The sequence below is a fragment of the Pararge aegeria genome, chromosome 19 (genome assembly GCF_905163445.1).
Source record: "Pararge aegeria chromosome 19, ilParAegt1.1, whole genome shotgun sequence".
NCBI classification, from domain to species: domain Eukaryota; kingdom Metazoa; phylum Arthropoda; class Insecta; order Lepidoptera; family Nymphalidae; genus Pararge; species Pararge aegeria.
The window spans coordinates 10,907,545-10,926,836 of NC_053198.1; the positions used below are offsets into that span (position 1 = coordinate 10,907,545).

A 19,292-nucleotide genomic window follows, 5' to 3' on the forward strand; every position below is an offset into this window, starting at 1 on the left:
CAATATTTCCAAAAAGAATGTCAGCCCCAGTCCACGTTGCTTATAGACTCTAAGTTTCCTCATCTTCTTCATTTTAAACTAATCTTAATCTATCAACCTATAATCTATATCTAACCTCTTTTTTTATCTATATTCTATTTTCTTTTATTTCTATTCTTCTATCGGTTATCTTACATACAGAAATAAATAAAACTACGATTACCAAAATATACTCGTAATATATGAAATATATTATTATATCTTGTTGTTATATAATTTTTATTATTTTTAATTATCACAGTTTAATATACAATGAAACACACAATTTCATATAGGTTAGTGAATATATCGTTCATGATATACAAATAATAGTGAAAATAGGCGTAAATTTATGTTAAAAAAATAATGAGTAGGCTTTAACATAAACCCAGGTTTAACTAAAATACCTAATAAAGTATATGATAGTATAGTACAGGTAATAATAAAGACTGTGTAAATGACTCCAAATCTATGTTTATATAAATCCCGTTTTTTTAATATATTAATGCGAAACGTCGTCAATAGAATATGTGCTCGGTCTGCGGTCACTTTCATCACACTCACGAGCGAAGTACCATTCCTTGTACGTGCTCGTGATAATGTCATGAAGTTGCTCTAAGTGTTCGGGCCCTCGTGTCTCACATACCACTTTAACCTAGAACAGTAATTGAAAATCATTACGAAAATTATTCCTGGGATCATCATCAGCATTATCAACCCGTTATTGGGGGGGAGGAGGGCTTAGGCCATATTCCATCACGCTGGCCAAGTGAGGATTGGTAGACTTCACACACCTTTAAGAACGTTATGGAGAATTCTCAGGCATACAGGTTTCCTCACGATGTTTTCCTTCGGTTTTAAATTCCTTAAATTAAATCTAACTCGGCTAACCCGAACGGAAGACCGAAACTTAAACCACTATCGCCGCTTTATGACCTGTAATAAAATCCTTAAATTCCCATAACAATAATTTTGTTCGCCAACATTTTTGGTGGTGGTCTGATAAACAAAATAGATGACTAAAGAAAGAGAAATGGATAGTAAAATCATTCGAATTAAGTAAATACTTACACGAACACTGAAAATGTCACCATAGACCCATGCGCGCTCCTGCATTATATCTTTGATAGATACGCCGATGCTTGCAATGAGTTTGCAAAGCTCTGCGATACCGCCGGGCCGGTCGCTGACTGTCACTTTGAACTTAACTAGCCTCTGTTCTGCGGCGAGACCGCGCTCTAAACAACGGCCCAGAATCGTTGTGTCAATGTTACCACCAGATAGAATGCAGACCACCCTGTTTGTAGAAGAAAATGTAAATTACTAACTTCCATGCACTTTTTGTATACAAAATAGTTCCGATGCTTAACATCTGCCAACTGCCCGGCTTTGAAACGTCCATCTTTTTGTAGTCTTTACCGTCGGTATTGGGCTCGACTGGACTATACCTTAGATTTTAATCTTTAGTCGAGTATATCCGAGGTCACTCCAAAAATCTGTGAGTTTTTCGATTTTCCATTGATCATAATGTTTTTCACATTTCTTAAATTAAATTCCACATGTCTAGTTATTTTCTGCATTCAATAGTAACTTATTGACAGAAAACCTGTACGAAAAATGCGATATAGCACAGTTTACAACGGCAGTATTATATTTATTCCTAACAGACTTAAAAATTGAAAAGAAATGCCACTGACATGGAGTGATGGATCATTTGTATAGATCAGAATTAGAAAGGGGACCAAAATTAAGCCCTGTGGGACACCCACTAAGCATAGTTTGCCTAGAAGATGCGTATAAATTCTTGATTTGTAGCGAAGATGGCGGAAGCTGGAAGGAAGTTCCAGATTTTTGTGGTGCGTATTAGAAACGAGGGTGTCATTATGTTGGAGGTTACTACGAGTTTATAGCTGTAGATTCATGTTCTAATGATTTAATTAAATCAATTTCCAATGTAATTCGTGTTTATTTCAATATTTTAATAAAAAACGTTTCAATTTTAATCGCATGATACTAACTTTTTACCAGCAAGTTCAGGCACTAGGCCAGCCAAGATGGCTGCCACTCCAACGGCGCCCCCACCCTCCACTACATACTTTTCTTGTTCCACAAGGTGGAGTATAGCCCGTGCGATCCAATCCTCATTTACTGTAATCTGTGGAAATTAATTGATACTAAGTAATTTTGTCTATAATGAAACATGAATTTTGCACCCGAATTTCCGATCCCTGGTAAAAATATAACTTTCAAGTATTTCATTTTGACCAGGGGATTACATCCAGGATCTACATCGACTACATGCGACCCCGAATTAACTGAAACGGTTCAATCAGGTAGATTTTTTTAAATATGTACTATTTAGAATATTGGAATAGGTTCGATGGTCATAAATAAGAAGATTGAGATGCAATCAACCACGGTAAAAATCTAAAATCTATGTGCGTTAGAGAAAATGTGCTTACCATTTGATCAATCAACGTTTTGACGGTGCGAAAAGCGTTGTAGCCGACAGTTGGTACGGCGAGGCCGTCGGCTAGCGTTGAGCGTATGTCCACGCTGAATGGTTCTTCGTTCTTTATAGCCATCTTCATGCTTGGACATTTCTCTGTTTCAACCCCCTGTTGAGTACCCATATAAAATTAAGTTGAGACAAAAAACATTAATATAATATTTTTTGTAACGCAAATATTTTGAAACACCCTGCATTCTTAAAAATGCGTTTTAATTAGGGCGGTCCGACCGATCGCCCGCCCGCACCTCTTACTTTTCGGAGTTGTAAATTAAGCAAGTCTAAGTCAAGTTCAAATCTCTATCTGAGAGATACCCGTATCCTGTAGTGGGCCGGTATTGGGTTGATGATGCATTTAAAAATAGATAAATGTCTTGGTGATCGACAGATTGCACGTATATGTATGTCCATATTCATATTATTATTATAACTCTTAATTTGTACACCACATTAAGAATTATACAAGAAAAAAAGAAACATAAAAATATAAGTAGAATACAAAAGGCGGCCTTATCGCTTAGTAGCGATCTCTGCCAGGCAACCTTAGAATTAGGAAAAATAGAGGAGAAGTAACTGCAGGTGGTACAGAATATAAAATAAATACATACGAATATCTAAATACTAATACTTAAACTAATATACAAAAATACATCTAGTATATAATAAATATTTAAAAATAAACTATTAATAAACTATAAACCATATAATAAATACTTAGATAAAAGTAAATAAATACTATTTAACATCGCCTTCAGTTGGACAAATAATAAAGCTTAACCGCTTTTTTAAATATCGCCAGTGACTTCGACTGCCGTATGTTAAACATCACAGGCGAATTCACAGGCGCATTTCCGAGCATTTTCCGTTATCGTGGCACCATGTTTATTGTGTCAATTCTGTACCCTTACCAATATTCTGAATAAATGAATGAAAAAAAAAATGAATATTACTAGTGCAACCGACAGCACATACCTCCTATTTCTAAGCTATTGTAGGTATACTGACTTGTGCATGCTACTTTAAAATATTTTTTTCAAAAATACACAAAAAAAAATTTAGGTACATACATTACTGAGGAGAAAAACTCTAATCTTTGGGATATCATGATATGTGAAGGTCAAGTAATTACGTACGTAGATAAGAACATGCGGCTGAAGGTGTTTAATGGCAGTGGCCACTCCAGCTACCAGACCACCGCCGCCGACTGGCACCAGCACTGCGTCCACGTCTGGCACTTGTTCCAAGATCTCCAGCCCTACTGTGCCCTGACCAGCCATGATATGGGGGTGATCATATCTGCCATAACAATCAATATCTTGTAAAACTCGCCGTTTCAAAATATTACTTCAAAATTTCATGTTTAAAGCGTAGCCATATATGTATTGCGCTAGTTCTAAGTGCCCACGACGAAACACGTAATTAATCGATTTATTTTATACCTTGTTTTTTACTATTACACTATAAATTAGCTTGACTGCAACATCACCTGCTGGTACGTGATGATGCAGTCCAAGATAGTATCGGGCTGACTTGTCAGGGTTAAAGAAGAAACCAAAAGTTCTAATTGGTTTCTTCGCGAAATCAATCAGAACGCTAAATCGCTTAGCGGCATGTCTTTGTCGATAGGGTGGGAACTAGCCAAGGCTGAGGCCTCCCACCAGACCAAGCCAGAAAAAATTTAGAAATTATAAATTCCTTATTCCAGGGGGCCACCCTGCCAAGGATCAAACCCGTGATCACTTAAAATCAAAGTGCTTCAAACCGCTGCTCCAAACCGCATATGGCTGAGATTAAAAAAAAAATATATATGATTGGAGTTAGTTTTTTTCAGTGCTAAAATTTTAATGCAGTAATAACATTTTTTTCTCATATCTAAATTTCGTAATTTACGATTTTTTTGATCTCTTTGTTTTATTTAAGAATACATACATAGTAACGATTACAAAAGTTAAAAAATTCAATTGGCGATACAATTGATAATTATTACGGTCAGCCTACGAAAGCTATATCAGCTACTGCGGTAAAAAAAAGAAACAAAATATGTTTTGTTACCGATACAGAACTACCAAAAAAATGTTGAACGTTTATCTGAACTAGACGACGGCTTTCTTCTCTTAGACGGCTAGAGAAGAATTTCGAAGATTTAAGAATAGACCCAGTTATAATAGTGGCGCTGCGATACATTTATTTACTTATTTCTTTTTAGGGCAGGACAACGTCTGCCGGGGCCGATATTAATTACATAGATACGAATACTCGTATACTCCATTTACCCATTGATATATGTGAGTCCCTTTTCCTTAGCCATGGACATGGCATGAAACTTTGCTTCTTTCATGTTATGGCCGTGAATGATAACATTGGCGCCGTAGGAGCGGCAGTTCTGTATCTTCATAATTGGTGCTACATTTGGCATCACCACTGACACGGGAATGTTAAGCTGGTTTGCGTGGTAGCTGAGCGCCTGGGAGTGGTTTCCAAGTGAGGCTGATATTACACCGCGCACCTTATTCTCTGGAGATAGCAGGAGCAACGCATTACGAGCACCTCTATCTTTAAAGCTGTTAAAAAAAAACCTTGTTTATTGCGAATACCAGAAATGCATTTCTAGAAAACATATGAGATATTTAAATATATATTCTTGTTTTCTATACAATTTATTTTCGGGAATTCTCTTGTTATCCTAAAGCAGCTTACCTTGTGAGCATCTTGGTGAGATGTTACTTTTAATCATTTCAATACTAACCTGCCAGTGTGCTGAAGAAAGTCGTTCTTGAGATAAATATCCATACCATATTTGGATGACATATGAGATTTCTGTAAACGTGAAAGGAATATCTTTTAATAATGCTTGTGCTCCCAGAAGCGAGAGATTGTCACTCTATCTTGGTCAATAAATATTGTATCCTTTACGCATCGAACTCTCAAAGATGTGCGCAAATAACCTTCCGGTTATAACCGAAATATATCAATGACTTTGTGACAAGTCACTAGGTCAATTGTGTCCATATTTTATCTTCTAACTTTGACTTATTCACTATGCTTAATCGAAATATTTGTAACTGTCTATTTATTACTGCTTTTTTAAAAACAGGTTGTGGTTTTGCTGCTGAAAAACAAGTTGTGGTTATTATTAGGTTAGGTTTGCAGACTCCCTTGCCATTAAGCGTGTTTGCGTGCGTGATTGTTCTTAGCAAGAAAAGGAAGGTTATAAATGTCAATGAGGAACAGCAAGGGTCCCTGAGAGACCCCTTTTACTTGTAGACTGATTTTCTTTTATTTTACATTATGAATAGTATTGTTTAGATAACCTTAAATCCTTATGTTTAGAAAGTATTTAATTACATTTTGATACTTCGAGTTTAAAGAAAAATTAAATATTATATATAGTTGACTGGCTTTTGCCCGCGACTTCGTCTGCGTTTGATTTTTTTTGATGTGGCATTCAATTTAGTTTTAGTTCTAAAAAAAAATTAAAATATTCAGTATCGCTCAGCCTTCAATGAGGGGGTTGCTGTTGTCCGCCGAGGTTGAAGTTTGGGCAAAATTAAACACATATTATAACCTCTATAGTACAAAAATAATTATTTAAATCGGTTATGGTGTAAAATCGTCAAACATTTTCATCTCCTCTCCCAAAAGGACCGAGCTTAATGTCGGGATAAAAAGTATCCTAGGTATATTACTTCTAACACTTCCAAGAATATATGTATGTACAAAATTTCATGAGGATCGGTTAAGTAGTTTTGTATGAAAGCGTAACAAACAAACTTACATTGACATTTATAATGTTAAGTAGGGATAGGGATAGGGAAGTAAGGATAGGGATAGGGAAGTAGGGATTTTCTCAAACTTACCACGCACGGCGTCTTTGTGATCCCACTTTGTATCCGAAAGGACGCAGCGGATACATCCTCAAAGGATATCTTCTGCGGATTCTCCTTATCACACATAGGGTCAAACTCGACCGTCTGGAATACCATTTTGTTATTTCTTTTATATAATTATTCTAACCATATCACTTTGCACTTCATTCTAATAGTGAAAAATCTTGCGCTAAGGTTTGTCTGCTGCCGTTGAAAGGTCAGAGGTATTTCATCACGAAACGTTTAGATAGCGTAACTGTTGCAGATAAGTATATTGGACGTCTCTCTAATTGCTGTGCGGTTATCAAATAACCCTTGTTTATAAGATACTAGCTGTGCCTTGTGGTTTCATTCGTCGTAGCGTCATGTTATAAAGCCTATCATTATCATCCACTAGACCGAATATTCGGCACAAGCCAACATTCGGGCTCACATTTTAGTTGTAATAATAACCGAAAGTGGCGAGGAGTAGATAAATTCCAATTTCTTAACTTTCCGGGCTGGCACTGTGACTTTTTTTCCCCTACTTAATTTGTTGTGAGATTCTTCTTAGATCGTATAGAATCCTCGTAGCTTTAGTTGTAAGTTTACGAATGAAGTTACCGCCATCGATACTTACTACTATGTAGGTACTCATTTTGTATGTAATTAACGCATCAAAAGGGCCATCTATGCCCATTTGAATAAAGAAATAGTTGAGTTTAAATCTATAGAAAAACCCATTCCTAACTTTTTGTTCCAATCTAGGAATCAAGGAGAGGCTCTGCAGATCCAAAACCGAACAAAGCAGTTACCTACTAGAACAATTATAGTTTCTGTTCTGTCCATCTTATACATACCTACTCTTTGGTTAGGCCGTAATTTCCGCCATTAAAACTTCTTTTAAATTTTCCTTTAATATTTGACTACAACTTAGCCCTTGGCTGCTATCTCACCTGGTAAGTGATGATTCAGTCTTATATCAAATTCATACCCCTAATCGAGTTATAAGCATCATCGTACCGCTTAAACCCTTAGTGGCACGTCTTTATCCGTAGGGCGGTAAAGACTAGTGAGAACAACCATATAGGGAATATGGGCATTCTCACTAGTCTTTACCGCCCGCCGGAAATTGAACCCAAGAGCTTTCAAATAAAAGACCGAAGCGCTCACCACTACGCCAGGAAGATCGAACAAACTAGTAACAGTTTTGTTATATACCCATTAGACGTGGGATTGTTTAATATAACAAAACTGTCTGTCTGTGTGGCTGTCAAGGACGCGCTGGACGGGTCCTAGGTTCGATATCCAGCTCGGATCAATTTGAGTATTTATACATTTCTGATTTCCGCATGACATTGGCAGCAGCTAGTTACCACTGCTGGGATATATACCGCTAAGCGATTGAATGGATCATAAAAGTGCGATTACCAGGACAGGCCAAAAATAGTTTGGAATATTTTTTTTTTATGTTAATTACCAACTTCGAGATAAGAAATTAGGGGAATTCTTTTTCTTATCACTCCCCCATTATTGGAAAATATGAGAAAATAATTACACTTTTTGAGATTAACGTTCTTAAACAAAACAGCCGTGGGCCGTATTCATATTTTGAATAACGAGACTAAATAGGTAAGTACAAATTTATCCAAATTGTAAAATTTCCTTACTTAATGGCAAATAATTTATTACAAGATGGTTCTATATCTATGCTGAATAATTTATTACATTATACTTTGTTTTGGTATAAAGATAAGCCCTAACAAGACGTATATTAATTTGCTCTTCAATTGATTATCTACGTAATTACGCGAAAGCATAAACAACATTCATTAATTTTACTTACTATTTGATATACTTAATTATAATTAAAGTTAATTACTAAACAGTAAACACTTACAGAATGTCTGTTCGCATATTGCTCCATAGAGAATATTAGAACGAATTATTTAAAATTGGTATTTTATACCGACTATGACGTGTTTCTATCGTAAGCAATGTGTTATAACTGTGCACTTTTACTACCTACTGTATGTGGTTCAAAGTATGACCTTTCATAATTTTACAATTGGAACGATCCAACTGCGCGAATTCAAGTAGGTAACAGCTTATCATGGATGAGATAATTTTGGAGTTATATGTTTTAAGCTTGGATAAGGGGTAAAATAAGTACTCGTCTGTATCGCGTTTAGCGCAATATTTACTTACGATATTTATTAATCAGGACTCCTGAAAATTTAAAAAAACATTTAAAACCAGTATAAAAAGATTCCTATATTCCTAAGGTTATCCATAAGAAAAATTTCATATGGATAACCTAAGGAAAATCTTAAACTTCGTACCAAGTGATATATACCGAAGTAGGTATCTAATAAAAATTGAAGGATCAAATCTGAAGTTCTCGATTTCGATTTTCGGGTAGACACTTGCCGATTAACACGTGATGGATTGCTGAGGGAGTGGGGCGAGCACGAGAGCTCGCGCGACATGAGAAGAACCCCAGGGCACGACGACATGGGGGAGTACCTAGTGTTTAGTTCAAGTAAACATTTTTTTGTATACTTGTAGTTAAGTTTTTGCCGTCTTCGCTTGTGCTTAAGCCTTCGTTTTTACTACCCTATAATTTTAAAGTCTGGGAATAATTGATATCCAAAACTCAGGGTGAGTTTACAGCTTTATAGCAATGAGAATGCAAACACAATATTATACAGAGTATGTTTTTTTTGTAATTTTGAAATATTTGATTGTGTAATTTTTTAATCGTTTTTTATGGCCATTAAAAGGCCAGACTTCTGTCTGTCTGCTAAACCACTGACCAATGTCCATTGACTGAGCCTGAGAACTGTGCATTAAACTGAGCTGCTGCCAGCTGAGCCTATTATTGCCATTTGAAACTTTGAAATTAGACAGTTGACAAATGACAGCGTGTAGGATGTCTTTGGTTATTATGTCAGAGTGACAGTCAGACGTTCAACGTTTGACGCTGTGGTTTCCCGATTAAATATTTACATGAATAAATGTAAATCGTAACACATTAATTAGCTAGAATTATGTTTCTCTAGTAAATAATGTTTCTTTTTATTAATATAAATACGTTAAAATTATATTATTGAAGGAAAACTAGCAAACGCTCTAAATACGATCCTGACGCCACTTTAAAAATTCTCCACACAACAAGAAAATAAACAAAAGTTTGAGTTCTTCAATCATTACAAGATGCCGTACGCCAACCAGCCTTCAGTGCATATCACCGAGTTAACTGATGACAATGTGAAGTTCGTAGTTGAAGATACCGAATTAAGTGTTGCAAACAGCATGCGTCGAGTGTTTATTGCTGAAACACCCACAATGGCCATTGATTGGATTCAGTTAGAAGCGAATTCGACTGTGCTTAGCGACGAGTTCCTCGCACACCGTATCGGTCTGATCCCGCTCATATCTGACGATGTTGTTGACAAAATTCGTTATTCCAGAGATTGCATGTGTCCGGATTTCTGCACTGAGTGTAGTGTGGAGTTTACACTGGACGTCAAATGTACAGGAGATCAAACCAGGCACGTCACAACTGCAGATTTGAAATCGAGCGACCCACGTGTGGTGCCTGTTACATCTCGCCACAGAGATGAAGACCAGGCTGATTACGGAGAACTTGATGAAATATTGATTATCAAGCTCCGGAAAGGGCAAGAGCTCAAGCTGCGTGCTTATGCAAAAAAAGGTTTTGGTAAGGAACACGCAAAATGGAATCCAACTGCTGGTGTTTGCTTTGAATATGACCCAGATAATATTATGAGACATACTTTGTTCCCCAAGCCCGACGAATGGCCAAAAAGTGAACACACCGAGTTGGATGAAGACCAGTATGAAGCTGAATTTAACTGGGAGGCTAAACCTAATAAATTCTTTTATAATGTGGAGTCATCAGGGGCACTGAAACCTGAAAATATTGTTCTTATGGGTATTGTGGTGTTAAAAAATAAACTTTTGAATTTACAGGTGCAATTGGCGCAGGAAACACAAAATGATGCCTTAGCAATTAATTAAATGATTTAATGATTTCCAAGTGATGTTTTATTTAATTTTTTCTATGAATGATTATCATCATTGAAAGATTAGAAACATATTTAATAAACTTGAAACTTTTTTATTATAGAACATGAATTGTCATTACATAAGCTGGTCCCCAGAGCTTTAATGTTACTACCTATACATTTTAACTTTATGTATTAAAGTTTAACAGCTCAGTAAATGTTATTGATTTTATGTCAATGATTGAGTTTTGATGAAGTGGCTAAATGGTCTTTAGTAAGTATTTCATGAGTTTGTCAAACAAAAAGATAACTTACTTGAAATGTAAAAAGATAGTTTCATCATGCTAAGCTTTTTAGTCTCAATTCAAAAGTATATACCCTCAAAGCTGCTCCAATACTGAAAGTTGTTACTTCACCGTATGTTGCTTATAAAATGTAGAATTAATGTGATTTTTGAGGCACTGTGTTGACAATTTCTTGAAAGAAGAACCAAAACCAACTAGGAATTCGGGATCTGAAGATGCTAACTACTAAACCAATGAGGCATTCATATTTATTTATCAACCTATGCTTATGAAAAAGAAAACAAATTTCGAAAAAATTAAATATTGGGTTGGACTTACTTTCTTCAATGAAAAGCATACAACGGGGCTGCATTCTCTCCATAGATAAAACATATCCTTAGATAATACTTTCAGTGGGTACTTCAAGGTTTACTGCTTGAACCGAGTTTGTTTAACGGTTTTTAATTGATAGAAAAATGCTATTTTGTTTTATTTCAGGTTAAAGTGATAGTTCAAATCCTCTGTGCAAAGCATCCTTAACAATTAGAAATAAATTATTGACTATCCTTTAACACAGATTAAGTAAACAATAAACATTTGTTTATTCATAAAACAATAAGAACTTAATGATAGATGAATCAATAGATACTTCATTATTTATGATGTATAATAGGAACACCACATTGACAAAATCAATCAAAATTTATAATTGTGTTCAGCTCTTTTAGATAACTAAAATTGATTTCATCTTAGGTTCGGATATATTGTTAAAAAATATGCAATTTAAACTCCATAAAGATTAAAATATATCATTTAACAAAACAGAAAAAAAAAACTAAACTTCTTAAACATGGTAAGTTTTCGACATTAAGGAATGAAGCAACCAGAAACAATTTACTGGTAAAATAACTATTCCCTTTAATGAACAAGGTTGCAGAAAGTTAATAAGAAAATATTTTTTTTTTAAAGGATGATCAGGAGTCAGGAAAGCCACATACATTATCGTTTACCGAAATCAAACAAGCGGCTGAAAGAATTGAAGATGGAATAATTCACACTCCTCTTTGTGTAAGCAGGAGCCCACTTAATGCTTTCCGTTATTTCAGCAAATCACATAAACTTTTTAATGTCTTAAAATAATGAACTACTTTTCCGTTCCGGTATAGTATTGTAGTGAATTTCACACTAACATCCTAGTCTGTTGTAAATCTAAAATTTAAACCACATAGGTACCCAAGGTTAAAAATGTTTTTTTTTCGGGAATATTATTCGGCTTTCTTTAATTTACAGGAAGCAAAAATAAGCAAATTCATGGACTACAAGATCTATTTAAAATGCGATAATTTACAATATACTGGCAGGTACCTATATACTAGTAAATAATTGCTCTCATAACTAATTATTATGTTAATGTAGATATTATACTGTAATAATACCAATCAATTAAAAAAAAATACCTAATTTCTAAAAAAAAAAAATTTAGTTGTGCGGAGCGCGGGATCAGGAATGCTTTCGTCGCTCAGCATGATGAAATGGCTGAAAGAGGAGTGATAGTGCCTTCTAATGGAAATATGGCACTAGGTGCTGCTTATCACGGTTGTGCTCTGGGCATACCGGTAAGTACGAAGTGGGGATTTAAGCAGAAATTTGTTACCACCCTACCGACCAGGTGAGCCCGTTACCATCTTAGACTGCATGTCAGATTGCAGTCAGGGGTTAGCTTATAAAATCAATACCCCGCCTCCTCTCTTAGTAAGACGCGAGTCTTAACACGACTCTCTTCTCTCATGCAATAGACAGGCAAAGAGAGGTAGAATATAATAATTAATAATAGATAATAATCACTTCATAATAATAAGGTGACGGTGGTACTTCCGGACCGCAGTCCGCCGTCTCAGATGCAGCGATGCGCAGAACTGGGTGCCGATGTGGTAATCTATGGGGACACACTGGAGGATACTATCAACTACACTAAGAAAGTCAACCGAGATGGAAAGCATATGATGTTGAGGTGTTGTTAATCTTAATAAATAAACAATTTTCTCGTAAGTTCATCGCGGTAGCGTTTAACTGACTCATTTTTTGAATGGTCCTATACACAGAATAAAGAACATATAGAAATCGTGTATACGACTAATATTTAAGCATCAAAAACCAGTCCGCTTTATAAGTGTTTCTCGAACAGGAGACGCGGCGGTTGGTTTATCTCTAATGTTCTAAACGTTTATCATAAAATGGGAAAAATGGAAAAAGTTTGCAAGCTTTTGAAGCGCAAGGCGTTTTCTCTGTTTCTGGACACAATGCACTGCAGGCGTCCTATAGAAAATTCTACAAATTCGGTTTGGTTTGTGAACAAAAATAAATGGATAAAACAAGTTATTCAAGTACACTAAATTACTTATATTTTGCACCTATTTTTACTTGTTACAGTTCGGACAACCCACTCGTTATGGCGGGTTTCGGCACCCTGGGCATTGAGATAATAACTCAGCTACCGGAGGCAGACGCAGTGATCGTGCCAGTCGCTTCGGGAGGCTTGCTGGCCGCCACTCTCGTCGCATGCAAGAAACTCAAGTGCACTTGTCTTGTTTATGTAAGCCACTAAAGGCAAGGCGAAACCGCTGCGTCCTTAGCGGCGTTCAAGGTAGTTCTCCCAGCGAAGATAAAACAACGAGGTGCGCTCGTTTAAGCAAGTTTTATGATTGGTCGCAAGCAGGACGTGAACTTGAACGCCGCTTTTTTTTTACCTTGAACAACTTAAACTTTTACATCCTTTATAAACAATGTATATTACTATTGTGTCCCCTACAGAGTTCTAATCTAGTGCGTGTCTTTTGCGAAAAGTGCGTACGAATAGGTATTAAGGCTATTAAATGCCAGCAAGATAACATTTCGGGGTAAATTAAGTAGATAAACCTAGTATTGTGCAGGGAGCTGAAAGTGCCAAGGTGCCAACAATGATGAAGGCATTACAAGCAGGACACCCAGTGTCGGTGCCCGTAGTGCCCAACTTAGCGCAGGGTCTCAGCGCCTCTATCGTTGGAGAAAACGCTTTTGCTACTATCAAAGGAAGATTGGATAGAATGGTAGGTACAATTCATTACACTTCTTTTAATGCGCTTGCGCAAGTAGATATTGACAACGCCCACTAAGATCAGTTTTTTTTATGTAGGCGTACTTACGCCTCCTATTTAGAATTTCTATTGGAATAGGCAGGTAGCTTTTATGCGCTCACTGTACTTCTTCAACAAGTTTTGCCCTGCTTATACCCTATAGCTGGTGGTGGATGAGGCTTACATCGCCAAGGCTGTTATAAATGTCCTGGAACGCGAACGCCTGGTCGCGGATGGCGCTGGTGTTTGCGCCTTAGCTGCGGTGATGCAGGGTCTTGTACCAGAACTGAGAGGGAAGCGGTAAAGGAATTTCTATTTTATTTATTACCTACGACGGAAAAAAGACAATGTGTTAAGCGTTAAAAGCTGTTTTGTTCATTACCAATTCCTAACTTGTAGTACACTTAGTAATACGTAGGTACTAGATGTGATATAGCCTTGATTTGTAGTAACAAGGGGGCCACGCAATATTTCTGTAGGACTACTGGGCAGATTTTGATTAGTTTTTTTTGCATAATTTGGAGCGGATTTTAGACGCGATTTTTTAAATTTACATGTTAGTCAATACTATTGCTATTTTCACGTGATACATTTACATTTAAAAGTAAAAGCCACGTTCAAATGAGGAAATGATGCAAACTTTCATTTTCTACGCTGTTTCCTACAAACTGCCTGCTAGGTACTACCTACTTCACTTTTTTTTCAGTGCGGTTTGCATAATTAGTGGCGGAAACATCGATTCTAGCAGACTATCTCGTACTATCCAAAGAGGGCTCGGCGTGAGTGGGCGACTAATGCGCTTCGCGGTCGCAGTTCCTGATCATAGCAAGGGGCTGGAGGTGCTCGCTAAACTCATTGCTGACGAGAAAGCAGTCTTGAAGAGCTTGATTACCGAACAAATGTGGGTGCACACAGATGTTGGGACTACTTGGGTAGGTTTATTTTTGAGGTGTCTTACTTCGGTAGGTATATTTTGTATGTATATAGGTCAACATTATAACTTCACTGAATAAAGAACCATGCTGCAAGATGGATTTCAGTTATGCATTGTATTCACATTTCATTTTGCTAAGCATATACAAATCTCTGGTGTTGTTACTAATTTATGCTATTTGTTCACAGGCCAACATAGTAGTTGAGACAGGTAATGAAGAACATGCAGCTAACTTTAAAGATCATCTACGGGATCTATATCCCACAGCTAGATTTGCAATGCTGGATGTAGATGATAAACGCAAAGGTGGCATGCGGTAAATCATAATATTATATCAACCTTGATTATCTTATTGAAGCAAAGTTAATAAAGAACTCTACAACCAAACTCTACCATACATACCTACATAATTAAATTTAAATATGTATTTATATAATTTGCTAATATAATGTTTTGGTTTTGTAAATTGGTAAATGAAAAAAAGGCAGTATTTGGTTTTTTGTTTATTTTAAATCTTAAACATAGTTCTATGCAACAGGATCGTCACCCTTTGTTGCCCTAGTGTAGATCACCTGGCCGTGGTGTTGGACTACCTGCTTGATCAATCCTGTAAAAAGAAACCTCTAATAAGAATCTATAAATTGAAAAAACCTGTGTCGAAGACTAGAATAAATTATCAGACTCAATATATCAGTTTTAACTGTCATGGTTAATCCAGGTTAAGAAATCATCATAAACTTAGAAATTTAAAATTAATATTAGTAGTTAGTTTTCACCAAAGATATAATTATAAATCTTGACCATAGTGAACTGTTGAATTTTTTTGTTTATTCAATCTATCCAATAGTCAATAATTTTTTGCATCTTGAGGGTTCAAACTGAGTTAAGAACAGGTTCCCAATTATCTATCAATCCATGATTAAGACAAAACATTAGCACTTGTTTTTGGCTCAGTGTTGATCAAACAATACAGGGCTAATAGTTGAGATCTACACTGGTCCAGTGGCCCAAACTCAGCAAGACTAACAATGCTATTGTTATGGTGATATTTTATATAATAACTAAATTCAAAAATTATTTATTCATATGCCATCAACAGGTATCCAACTCATTATAATATTTATGTACCTCTTTGTTAGTCTTGTTAAATTTCAGTAGGCAATGTTTATGAGGGACTTTGCAAATAGTAATCTCAGATACTTGCTAATATAAAAAAAGATGAACCTTCAGGAACCTACAGAATATGGCAAGACATAAATAATTGCAGGGAAGATGATAAATACTTTTGATTTTTCTCAATAAAGTTAAATAAAAACAAACAACAGACTTGTTGATGTCACCAACTAAATATGTTTATTTTTAACAAAATTATGCATTTCGATAGATGCTAATTTCTCAGATCTCAAGTTATTTGCTTGACAAGAGCAGCACTACTTTGGTTTAGTTTTAAGTATTTAATTGCTTGAATTTTATGTAACTAAGTTTACTAATAATCAAGTCCCATCTAAAACAAACTAAAAATAATGTTAAATATCTTACCCTTTTCTCTAAGTTCAATGAGCGCTCTTCTTGCAAGGGACCCTCGGACCTTCAACCTTTCAGAGACAACAGCGGGTGTGATCAACTTGTACTGTGGAACTTCCTTGTAGAGCTTCTCATATGTGGGCTTGTCAAACAACACCTGGTTGTTTAGCTTGTCACGAACTTTTCCTTTGGACCACTTCTGCAAAATTATAAAATAGGAGTCATCGAAAAATAAGAACAATAACACACATTTTATTTATTATTTTCTACCATCAGACTCAATATATCAGTTAATTTTTGCTCTCATAGCATTCAAGCAAGTTTAGAATAATCATTTGGCATCTTATAAAATCTACGCATCGCTTTACGTGAACCTAACCTCAACTTAGACACATGAGTATGAACCCACCTTCTTTTTAGCTTTACCGCCGCTTGATCCTTCCTTTTTCTTCTGCGTCTTCTGGGGCTGTTTCGCCGAAGATTTCGTGTCCTTTTTGGGCGGCTAAAAGAAATAAAATTCGCTTAGAAATCATCCTGCAGCCACGCGGTTGAATTGTTATGAACCCAACAATGAAATAGTTATGACACTGTACTGCAGAAACATTAAGAATCTAACTCAATTTTATTTAGTTTCAAAAAGAAATACGCTTTCGCTGAGTAATTTTCATTATTTCTTTGCTCTAAATTAGTAATTCACATGAACACTCACCATCTTGAAATTGAAAAGAAATTTTTTGACGCGATCACAGACACTTTAGAGTCATAGACAAGAAGAGGTGCTTTTGACAGTAGTTACAGACTAAGCATACGTAATCCATGGGTAGTTCTACTTACTATCTTACCGATTATTGAAACAGAAGATTACTTTTGTATTTTTATTGAAATGTTTCATTAAAATTATGTTTAGATTCCATGATGCAATGATTTGGCGCTATTTAAAATGACCTAAACCAAATAATTATTATTATGACTTATGTTTATTGTATATATCCTTCTTTGTCACTTAATCAAGTATAGCAGAAAAAGGATACAAATAGTAGTCAAGTTTATTTAAAAAAAATATTAAATTAAAATTAAAAAATATATTAATCATTATTTAATGACAGAAGGTGAACGTACTACTATCTTTTAATAAATACAAGGCTAAAAATCTTCCTTCCAAGCTAGCAGACCCTAAGATGTTAATATTTATTACAAGTGATTCAAGTTATTCTTATTAGTCTATGATTTTACATAATTTAGATCTTGAGTCAGATCTTACTATAAGCGATGGTAGCGGGCTAATCTCTTAGGGGTATGACAGTTATAATAAACCCATCCCAACCTTAATCAGTTTTTAGGCGGCATCATACTGGAACGGGTGGGTGGTAACTTGCCACGGCCGAAGCCTCCCACCAGACCGAATACAGAAATTAAAAAAATCCAAAATGACTTTCCCTTCGGTTTTATGACCATAACGCACGTCACCACTGCGCACACCATAACTTCCCATCTTAGTTTACAGACAACAAAATACAACTGTGTTTATGAACTTTAAAATATATTTAATATTAACACTGTAACACATACATATTGTTATTGTTTCTTTAACTCATAGTAATTAGTATATGGAGAAGAGAAATACTTTAAATTCAAAATTCAAAATTCATTTATTTCAAGTAGGCCTAATATAAGCACTTTTGAAACGTCAAGTCTGTCTGTTTGTAGTGATTCTACCACCGGTTCGGAAGGCAGATTCTACCGAGAAGAAGCCGGCAAGAAACTCAGCAGTTGCTCTTTTCCAACATCAACAATTTACATTTTGTATTTTAACATTCATTTTTCTATCTTGTGAGAGCTGAAAGCGGAGCCGGATGCTTCCAAGCAACCTTGTCATTAAAAAATTCATCAATTGTATAGTAACCTCGCTCTAATAAATGTGTTTTAACAAATTCTTTAAACTTGTGCATTGGCAGGTCCAAAATCACCTTAGGAATCATATTATAAAAGCGTATACTCAATCCCACAAATGATCCCTGTACCTTACGCAGACGATATGCAGATGACACTAATTTATGACCATTTCTTGTAAGTCGACTGTTTATGTCCACTTTTTGTGTATAAAGACTAATATGTTGTCTTACAAATACTATATTGTTATAAATATATTGTGAAGCTACAGTAAGTATGCCTATTTCTTTAAACTTCTCACGGAGGGATTCGCGTGATTTAAGTTTATATATTGACCGTACAGCTCTTTTCTGCAATATAAATATAGTTTCGATATCAGCTGCTTTACCCCATAACAAGATTCCATAGGACATAACACTATGAAAGTACGCAAAATAAACTAGCCTAGCTATTTCAACGTCAGTAATCTGTCTAATTTTTCTGACTGCGTAGGCAGCCGAGCTTAGTTTACCCGCTAGTGAATCTATATGGGCACCCCACTGTAGCTTATTATCCAAGGTCACGCCCAGAAAAACTGTGGAAGTCTCTATTTTTAGTGATTCACCATTTATCATTATATTTTTATCAATTTTCTTTACATTTGGTAAGATAAATTCGACACACTTTGTTTTTTTTGCATTTAAAAGTAAGTTGTTAACTGTAAACCAGTGCGACACATGCGACATAACACGGTTTACTTCGTCAGAGTTATCTTTACTCCTATCAGTCTTAAAAATTAGAGATGTATCATCTGCAAACAATACAATGTCGCATGTTCCACTGACATGGTACGGTAGATCATTTATATACACTAAAAATAGAAAAGGACCCAAAATCGAGCCTTGTGGGACACCCATTGAGGTATTTGAACCCTGAGACTTTGCATCATTTATGCAAACTCTTTGGGTTCTATTGCTGAGATAAGAGGCAACCAAATTTAGTGCAACGTTTTGGATACCATAGTGGCTTAGCTTAAGAAGCAAGGTTTTATGATCAACACAATCGAAAGCTTTAGATAGATCACAAAAAACAGCCATGGCGTTCTGTGAACATTCCCAGGCATCATAAACATGTTTTATAAGTTTAGCGCCTGCGTCCGTTGTGC

General features: G+C 35.7%; 4 protein-coding genes across 5 annotated transcripts; 2 read left to right on the forward strand and 2 right to left on the reverse strand.

Moving 5' to 3' along the window:
• Positions 1-344: 344 nt before the first annotated feature.
• Positions 345-11,072, reverse strand: LOC120632119 (L-threonine ammonia-lyase-like). 2 transcript variants are annotated; one of them, XM_039901917.1, is made up of 9 exons: positions 11,027-11,072; positions 6,385-6,498; positions 5,274-5,344; positions 4,801-5,088; positions 3,661-3,823; positions 2,481-2,636; positions 2,037-2,173; positions 1,090-1,315; positions 345-673 (listed from the first exon to the last, which is right to left on the reverse strand). In XM_039901917.1, exons 2-9 carry the CDS (start codon positions 6,478-6,480, stop codon positions 521-523), a joined length of 1,290 nt encoding a protein of 429 aa, XP_039757851.1. In that variant the 5' UTR covers positions 6,481-6,498; positions 11,027-11,072; the 3' UTR covers positions 345-520. The 2 variants fall into 2 exon arrangements, with proteins under 2 accessions (XP_039757851.1, XP_039757850.1); XM_039901916.1 differs by lacking the exon at positions 11,027-11,072 and adding an exon at positions 8,273-8,354.
• Positions 9,342-10,435, forward strand: LOC120632120 (DNA-directed RNA polymerase II subunit RPB3). Its single transcript, XM_039901919.1, has one exon. The coding sequence runs from the start codon at positions 9,589-9,591 to the stop codon at positions 10,414-10,416; it is 828 nt and encodes a 275-aa protein (XP_039757853.1). The 5' UTR covers positions 9,342-9,588; the 3' UTR covers positions 10,417-10,435.
• A 449-nt stretch (positions 11,073-11,521) lies between the features above and the next one.
• On the forward strand, positions 11,522-15,119 carry LOC120632135 (L-threonine ammonia-lyase-like). The gene is made up of 10 exons (XM_039901940.1): positions 11,522-11,540; positions 11,657-11,755; positions 11,978-12,048; positions 12,171-12,303; positions 12,547-12,698; positions 13,118-13,280; positions 13,618-13,773; positions 13,964-14,100; positions 14,507-14,732; positions 14,923-15,119. Exons 1-10 carry the CDS (start codon positions 11,538-11,540, stop codon positions 15,052-15,054), a joined length of 1,272 nt encoding a protein of 423 aa, XP_039757874.1. The 5' UTR covers positions 11,522-11,537; the 3' UTR covers positions 15,055-15,119.
• Positions 15,120-15,222: 103 nt separating this feature from the next.
• On the reverse strand, positions 15,223-17,056 carry LOC120632033 (40S ribosomal protein S25). Its single transcript, XM_039901790.1, has 4 exons — positions 16,968-17,056; positions 16,668-16,760; positions 16,274-16,457; positions 15,223-15,341 (listed from the first exon to the last, which is right to left on the reverse strand). Exons 1-4 carry the CDS (start codon positions 16,968-16,970, stop codon positions 15,262-15,264), a joined length of 360 nt encoding a protein of 119 aa, XP_039757724.1. The 5' UTR covers positions 16,971-17,056; the 3' UTR covers positions 15,223-15,261.
• Positions 17,057-19,292: the final 2,236 nt, after the last annotated feature.